The sequence below is a fragment of the Trematomus bernacchii genome, unplaced genomic scaffold, assembly GCF_902827165.1.
Source record: "Trematomus bernacchii unplaced genomic scaffold, fTreBer1.1, whole genome shotgun sequence".
Lineage (NCBI taxonomy): Eukaryota > Metazoa > Chordata > Actinopteri > Perciformes > Nototheniidae > Trematomus > Trematomus bernacchii.
The window spans coordinates 84,241-92,806 of NW_022987573.1; the positions used below are offsets into that span (position 1 = coordinate 84,241).

The 8,566-nt window shown below is 42.6% G+C and overlaps 1 protein-coding gene across 1 annotated transcript; it reads right to left on the bottom strand.

Annotated features, from left to right (window-relative positions):
• Positions 1 to 4,393: 4,393 nt before the first annotated feature.
• On the bottom strand, positions 4,394 to 7,779 carry LOC117479413 (deoxycytidylate deaminase-like). The gene is made up of 6 exons (XM_034126365.1): positions 7,528 to 7,779; positions 6,823 to 6,916; positions 6,066 to 6,282; positions 5,288 to 5,404; positions 4,723 to 4,819; positions 4,394 to 4,500 (listed from the first exon to the last, which is right to left on the bottom strand). Exons 1-6 carry the CDS (start codon positions 7,554 to 7,556, stop codon positions 4,449 to 4,451), a joined length of 606 nt encoding a protein of 201 aa, XP_033982256.1. The 5' UTR covers positions 7,557 to 7,779; the 3' UTR covers positions 4,394 to 4,448.
• Positions 7,780 to 8,566: the final 787 nt, after the last annotated feature.

The following is an 8,566-nucleotide window of genomic DNA, read 5'->3' on the forward strand; positions in this document are numbered from 1 at the left end:
GTGCTAAGGACTCCCGTGCGTCTGCCCATAGGCAGACAGGGAAAGTCCGCAGCCCTGCACTCTCCCTCCTCAGTCCCTAAAGAGCACGGGGAGAACGCAAGTGCCCCCTATGTCCCCCCACTCCGCCACTGACCCTGTGCAGAGTGTGTAGGGACTATAGTATGGAGGGCTCTCTCGTCTGCAGCGGTGACTCTTCTCTCTACTGAGGTCTTTGAACGCACCGCGGCCTGCCCTCAGGGGAGGGGGGCCGTGCGCGCCGTCACAATGCCCTCTCTTTGAAACGGACATTATGGGAAAAAGTGGAATTGTGGAGAGAGATGACTCTTACTCTGGGATAAATGCAACCGTGTTTACTGAATGCAGAGGTTCCTGAACGCACCGCGGCCACTCTTACGAGGGCCGCGCGCCCACGTATTAACGCTGTATTTCCCATTCAACGGTGAAATGCATTAATCGGAGCTATTATACCAGGCAAGGTGTGTTTTCTGACAACAGCACGCCGGCAATAGCGTCTCTTGAACCCGCACAGTGCTTTGACAGCACTCGGTTTATCCCACTCACGTGCACATACCCACCTGCTGGCTCCCTATACTGGGGTTTACAGCAGAGGCGGGGAGTGTATGACAGTGTTTCTTCCTCTGGGGATGGGCAAGAAGCAGCCACGCTGCGATTACTCCTTATCCCGTGAGCAAGGAGATCGATCCAAAGAGCCCTTCCGTAAACACGGGGGCTCCCAGGAGATCAACACGGTCCTCTTTGGAAAGTGCCATGCAGCGTGATATCCCAGGGACATCACACGGCAGGCAGCGGCGGCGGCCTGTGATGAAGTAGGGTCGCCCCTATATCATGTGAAGCCACCGAGGCCTGGGGCAAGGCCCGTGGACCAAGCTACTTATTCGGCCTTGCGGCCCAATAATCGCTCTGACCTTGTGAGGCGGGGGCATCTCTAGCAATGAGCGAGTAGCCCACACACCCGCCGCCATGATCATCATCCAGGGAGAGTACAGCCCTGGGCGGTGGACTTCCATGGAAGGAAGGAATGGTGAACGTGAATTGCAACGCCTCGGCCATATCCTGGCACACTCGAAGCAGAGGTGGTGGGGATCGACGCCCGCTATTTAATCCAGGGCATGATTTCAAAAAATACTCGTTTACTTTCTTCCTTTCTCTCAAATAATACGTCTCGGACTCAGTGCTAGGCTATCACCTCCGCTTGCTGAAGAGTAAAGGATGGTGGTCAGGAGGCGAGGCCTCCTTTTATATGGAAGTGAGATGCGCACGCATTTAGGTAGGCCCGCCCCGGGCCGGCTACGTCTATAGAAATCTCAGTAGGTGAATGCTTGCATGATAAGGTAGTACCCATAGAGTCCAGTAGAGGGCGGAGCCTGTGAGAGATATAACCTGCTGTGTGTTCAGCATAAGCTACCCCGGTAAGAAGTGAACCAGCGTCGTAGGACCGACCCTGAAATCACCTCGCTAACCGCTAATCCTGCTTCTTAGTACAGGGCACAGGTGTCCGCCTACTCTCTGGCTGCAAGACTACTGCCATCCATCAGTGAAAATATAGAGGGAGCTAAATACCTTTCTGGTTGTTTTTTAGTATAAAGGCTATATTTCTAGTCAAAATTATGACTACCAGCATTTTGCAAGCCGTGTATCAATCAAGATACAGATTCCAGCGCACAGAATCAAATCACAACAACTGAATCATATACGCAGGAAATTCATTGCTTTGCATTGCTGCCTGTGCTTTTTGTGCCACATGTTTTGCATTCAACTCCTCTATCCCGGACTCCGTCATTGTCCCCGACGGATTTACTATTTCTCGCCAGGACCGGACTGTAAACTCAGGGAAAAGTAAGGGAGGTGTGTGCTTTATGGTGAACAATAACTGGTGCTCGGATGTGGGGATTATTTATTCGGACTGTTCTCCTCATTTAGAGCACCTCATGATCGGATGCCGGCCTTTCTTTCTGCCGAGGGAATTTACATTGGTTGTGCTGACATAGCAGGTCACCAATCTTTGTCACAAACAGAAAACCTACCTGTGTCACTTGTATACCTTGGCCTTTAAACTCAAACCAAAGAAAAGATTGAAGCACTGAAATGGTTAGGACCATTTTAAAACAATGCACCAGCAATTACAATGGTTTATTTGAAGCGTATATACCTGCATGTTTCTGATTGTGTGTTGCTTTATGGTTTATTACACTTATTGTAAGTTGCTTTGAATAAAATGTAATGTAATGCTCATTGCTAGTTATGAAGCAGATGAATGAAATAAACATAATGATAAAAAGACAGCAGTGTGTCAGTATTTATTTTTTTAAGTGACTTTCTACTCAAGATGTTTATACTCTAACTGGAGTAGTAATTGTGCAAATACAGTCTACTGCTGCCTGCTGTTAAGTTGAGTTATTTCCTATCAGGCAGGTGCAAGAACATGAGTGATAGTTGGCTGCTGGCTGTAGTGTATTTTTTGCCAAGAAGCAGAACCGTGATGCAATTAACAGAAGCTCAGTCAAAAGTATGATTTTGGCGTCGGTTTGGTCAGAGTCTTTAGGCTGCCTAAGACCTGATGTTCCAGACCAACAGTTGCCTTGGGTGAAAATAATCCTTAATAATTTGAATAGGACCAGGAGGGGTTTCAAATGCAGAGGTATCCTTCTAAAAAGCACAGGGTGGTCCAGTCCAGAGACTGCAGGAAGACATTGAACCATCCTCAACATTTGCCACAACGCAATGCAATGGATTATTGCTGGTAGATTACTTTGTGACGTTAGTAGGTGTTTTTGTAAGTATTCCTTTTATCAGTCATGTCAAAGGTCTACTGTTAGAAGTATTCGTTGTTCTCGCGCCCAGGAGAGAAGCTTAGAATGAAGAGACTAATGGAGTCTCCGGAAAGGTTCAAATTGGTTGAGTTTAATTAAATGGCACGATGATACAACAAGCAGAGGGTAAGAGGAGAGGCAGAGCAGCTGTTGCCTCGCCGGGGTGAAGGGGTGAAGTCTCGTGGTGAAGAAGAAGAAGTGTCTCTCGAGCTCCGTCACCTCTCTCTATATCTTAGTGGTGACTCCTCCTCATCAATGGTGGGCGGTGACGTAAGGAGGGAACTTCCCTCCTCTTTCTCATTGTCTTAGTTTCTCTGATTAGGTCATCTCTCTGAGAGTGAACCTTAAATGTATGAGTGATCAACAGACGCGTTTAGGGGGTGAGGTTTTGCATACTGTGTCTGTGTATATCTCACTGTCTTGTTGGGTGAGATGGTTTTGCTTATAGTGTCTGTGTATATCTCACTGTCTTGTAGGGTGAGATGGTTTTGCATACAGTGTCTGTGTATATCTCACTGTCTTGTAGGGTGAGATGGTTTTGCATAGTGCCAGAGGGGGTATCAGCTGGCCTCCCAGAATGTTGTTGTAATGCAAATCTGCTTTGATGTCCTCCCATAAAGAGAGCCTGTTTCACTCAGAACAGTACATACTTGCAAATATAAAGATCCTTATTGCTTTCAATACGAACATGGTGTGGCTGTACGTTTGTCACCTAACTGGTTATTCTCTCTAGACCCCAGCTGATTTAAAGCTGCTACGACAAAGCTTACTGTGCGTTTAAACTAAATTACGTCATTGAATATTGATTTTAATTTCTAACACTACACAACACAATCTGTTGACTTATACTTTAACCAAAAACTTCCATCAAAAAGTGATTTGAATGTGTTGTCTGATGTCCTGAATGACAAGCTGTATGCATTTGTCATTTAATTAAAGAAACCCTTTTATCTATTACATCATAAATGCAATTTAAATAATGAACACAGTGGACATTAGATCATGCCGTCCAAATGTTGTATTGACTTCAACTGAGAGCTGACACGGTTAAAGGAATGAAGGTGTGGAGACACAGAATGTTATGAAGACAAAGATTTTAAACTGTTCATCTTCATAGCAGGTAACTTTGGCAAACAATGATGTATGATGATCACACATATGTAGCCTATGATTATGATCCAGGGATTAGACATGTTTTACGCCTTTAGATACCAGGAAATAAAACATATAAAATAAAATAAAAAGTGTTACAATTATTAGAAAGAGAGAAAGGAGCGACTGAGGTTGCATGCCTGAACGCTGACTATAGGAGTAGACGGCTGAGGCCTTGGTAATTTATCCTCAACAAGCTCCATCAAAATTAAGATTTGTTTTTTAGCTCAATCGGACTATTTAGGTCACCAGGTCTTACTCATTGGCCTGCTGTAAGGCCCTATGGCAGATGCAGTTAGAGCTTCGCTTAACGTTTTCATATTTTGCTTGGCAGTTAAGCAGATGCCCATTTAAAAAATGTCAATGGGTTTAAAAAGAATATATATATAAAGTAGAACACAACCAACGCATTTGATGAAACAAGTTTTAATCTTATCAAGTCATCCTCTTCATTCCTCGCCTCATTCAGACGCTCTTGAGTTTAAGGACAACCTCAGTCTCCTTGGGGAGGAACTCCCTGCAAAAACACACAGAGGAAAAAAAAACAACAAACTCAATGATCAGGGTATGATACGGGCATTAGTGGAATAGGGTCTTCCTTGTTTATTCAATGCATTCCCATTCCCAAAACCCAGTACAAACTTCAGAAAGGGTGGATCCCAAAAGGGATGGTCTGGTCAGGTACCCCAACATGCAATAAAGACAAGGATTGGTGTGTGTGTGTGTGTGTGTGTCTCACCTGAATGGTATCTTTGCCTGTTTAAACATCCGTTTGGCGGCTTGTGTTTCCAGAGAAGTATTGTACTTATCACAAAGATAGACGACTTCCTTCATACCTGGATACAGAAATAACTTATTAATCTTTATAGCAGAATCATGGCAGTTAAAGTAAAAGAGAGAAAAGGAGAATAAGAAGTGGAGTAACTCAGAATAAATCTGTCATCAGTATTGATAGGGACAACATTTTTGACTGATGGGAGTGAAAGCAGCACTCAGTTTATTCAACTGTAAAAGTGCATCAAAATATTTGTTCACTCGAATCAATGAATCAAATGTTTGCCATAATGATAATGATCAGTCTACCAATAGTTACAACTGACTGAAGTGTGTGTGTGTGTTTGTGTGTGTGTGTGTGTGTGTGTGTGTGTGTGTGTATGTGTGTGTGTGTGTGTGTGTGGTGTGTGTGTGTGTGTGTTTGTATGTGTGTGTGTGTGTGTGTGTGTGTGTGTGTGTGTGTGTGTGTGTGTGTGTGTGTGTGTGTGTGCGTGTGTGTGTGTGCGTGTGTGCGTGCTGCAGGGACTCACCAGCCTGGATGATCAGCTTGGCACACTCGTTGGAGGGGAACAGGGTCACATAGATGGAGCAGCCCTTCACATCAGCGCTGTTCTTGTCCATGATGGCGTTGAGCACTGCGTGGCACACTGCGGGACAGAGGGGGAGAGGGGGAGACGGGACCCATCAATAGAGGGCATGCAAGTGCCTTGTCTGAAATGTATTTATGTTGTATAACAAACAAGTTATAAACAATCAGACATGCATGATATACATGTGCTCCAATGATAGTGTGATTTCTTTATCACCGAAGGAATAGACCTCTCCTAACACACCATCGACACCCCTGGTGACATTCATAATATTGTACATTTGGTAGGACATCTGCCCAATGAAACAATGAAAATAAAAGCTTAACGTCTCTATTGTGTCATTCTATCCATCCCTTCTATACTTGCAACAACAACAAAAGATGAATCCTCTGTATTAATCCAACTATAATATTATCATTCCTCACCACCATCACATATCCCCGGGCGCCGTAAATAATGGCAGCCCACTGCTCCTAACACTAGGATGGGTCAAATGCAGAGAAACCGTTTTGTTACATAGTACCTGTACTACGTGATGACAATAAGTTGAATCTTCTTCTTCTTCTTCTTCTAATATGTAAAAAATATACATTTCTCGTAAACATTTTTATCATAAGGAATTTTAATGGTAAAACTATTCTACATTTTGGATTTGATTTCAGAAAAAAATCAAATCTAAAAGTTAAGCAAAAAGGATGAAGTGTGTGTGCGTCCTCACCATAAATGTATTTAGTGTCCAGCTTAGTTTCAGCAGCAGCAGCAGCAACCCTGGCAGCAGTAGCAACGGTGAGGTCACCGCCATTAGCCCAAACAGCGGCGGCAGCATCTTCACCTTTAGAGCGGGACCACGGCATGTGATCTTCACAGCCGTTTGGCATCTTATTGTAACCAACGCCAACTACCTTTTTGTCCTGGTTCACAATACACGCCCCAACCTGCAAAGGGGGTGAGGTGTTCCAGAGTTTAGTCTAGCTGAACTTCTTTTAAGTACTACATCGGCGATAGGGCTTCACATACTACATATATTTATTAATAATTGATCGAATAGATTCAATTTTTACTTCCAGAATAATAAAACAATTGTTCCACAGAAATAAATATCAACAACTGTATCATTAATATTTTACTTATCACTTATTAGTAAAGATTATAGTGGAATATTGTTAAAATAAGTATTTTCCACATCACCATTATCATAATACTCATGGGTAATGGGCAATGGGTAACATTATTATTCGTATAATTATTAGATGCCTGATCACACAAGATTTAAAAAGGTTCACTGTTAAACACACACACACACACACACACACACACACACACACACACACACACACACACACACACACACACACACACATACACACACACACACACACACACACACACACACACACACACACACACACACACACACACACACACACACACACACACACACACACACACACACACACACACACACACACACAAACCTGTGTGCTTGGGTCTCTGCTCTGCCTTGCGGACAGAACGGCTGCAGCCATGAAGTAATCTTCAGGTTCCATGAAATCTTTTCTAGCCCCGTTGCTACAGACAAACACACAACAAGACAGAAATTATGTAAAGTTGAATTTTTCTCTTTAATCACAAGACGAACATGTTTTGGAGACTTTCCATGTGAAAACTAAATTCCTTTCTGATTTTGACATTCATCAAAATATAGTTAAACAGTCTACTACTCCTACACACACCAGTGGAACAGGCTGCAGTTGTTACTGATATCTCCCTTTTGTCCTTTGGGTTTGAGCAAAAGCTTTGTCTGGAAGTACGGTTTTGCTTAATTCGGTCAAATCAGTTTTGGCAGCATGTCCAGCAGCTCTTTGACTTGTGACTTTACCTAAAAGTAAGTCATATGGATAAGCATCTGAACTTTATTTTAATAAAGTAATAAATATGTTCTTATGAAATGCAGGGAGCAGTAACTTCCTGGTGGTGAGGTTTTACTTACTTGATAATAAAAACATGTAATTAATTAAGGTTTCCAACAAATTAATGACCTAATTGATGTTTCAGCATTAGTGCTGACAGTAGGCTTACTTATTTATCAAAAGTATACTGTAACAAATGAAGATGTAAAATATAACTGTTTACATCCACTCAAATACTTTCAAGTTATTGTAACAGTTTGAACTACTTACTCATTAGGTTGAGCTGGTTTTCCTGCCATAGTGTTCTGATGCTGGACCCCTCACAGTCTGTGCCTCTCTCTGGACTGTACGCTGCTGACAGTTAGTTGAACGTTAAGTTAGCAGTGGAAGAAAGCTCCACCTTAAATGAAGTCAACACAGGATAGGTTCTTCCTAGTTGCCGCCCTTTAAATTAATGTTTAGAGCCTCCCCCTACGGAGCTTATTTTCTTGCACATATTTTTGCCAATAACAAAAGTATCTATGAAACGAAGGTCATTAATCCTCTGAGTTGACAGACTATATATAGTACTCTGGCCATTCCAGATAGTCTTCGCGCTACAGACAAACACTTAAAGAGACAAAATAATTATATAAAGTTGAATTATTTTTCTTTGATCACAAGACCAACTTTTTTTGGAGACTTTCCAAAATTATTTCTGAGCAGTGACTCTTCATGTCCACACCTTTCCAGGGTCCTGTTTGAATTATTTTATGCGAAACTTACAAGTATAATCATGTATTCAAGGTGTGTGTGTGTAGGTGCAGGTGTACCATACCAGTGGGGGTTCTAGAACATTTTACATGGGGTAGCAAAGAGGGGGCAAGAGGTCCTGCCAGGTTGGCATGGGAGGGCAGACAGTACGTGGTATTTGATACTGTATATATAACCTATTTATTGTTAAATCATGCCCTAACACAAGTGTTCTTAATGCACAAGAGAAACAAGGTGTTCAGACAAACAAACTAAAATATAGTATAAAACAGCAGAAAATATTCATGATACCCTAGAATTCTGTTTACTGTAAGTACAGTAAAAGTACTTAGTTATAATTCAGTACACAAATGACATCACCCATCTCTTAGAGAGCTAAAGGTGACTTGTGCAGCAACACATTTCAAGAAGTATCTGTCAATACTAAGAGCCGCTAGATTGTGCTGCTGTATTGGAATATGTATGCAAGGAGAATAAAAACATACCATGTGGTCCAGCTGGAGGTTCATCTGCCTCCTGATCCCTGCCTCTGTCCCTCTTTCTGACACTACAAAAC

What these genes read in the sequence shown, in the direction of transcription:
- LOC117479413 (XM_034126365.1), bottom strand. Translation starts at nt 7,556, where the DNA reads ATGGCAGGAAAACCAGCTCAACCTAATGA. An exon ending in GCAGAGACCCAAGCACACAG is followed by an intron (nt 6,283 to 6,822) that starts GTTTGTGTGTGT and finishes CCCCCTTTGCAG; the next exon opens with GTTGGGGCGTGTATTGTGAA. An exon ending in CAAGCTGATCATCCAGGCTG is followed by an intron (nt 4,820 to 5,287) that starts GTGAGTCCCTGC and finishes TTCTGTATCCAG; the next exon opens with GTATGAAGGAAGTCGTCTAT.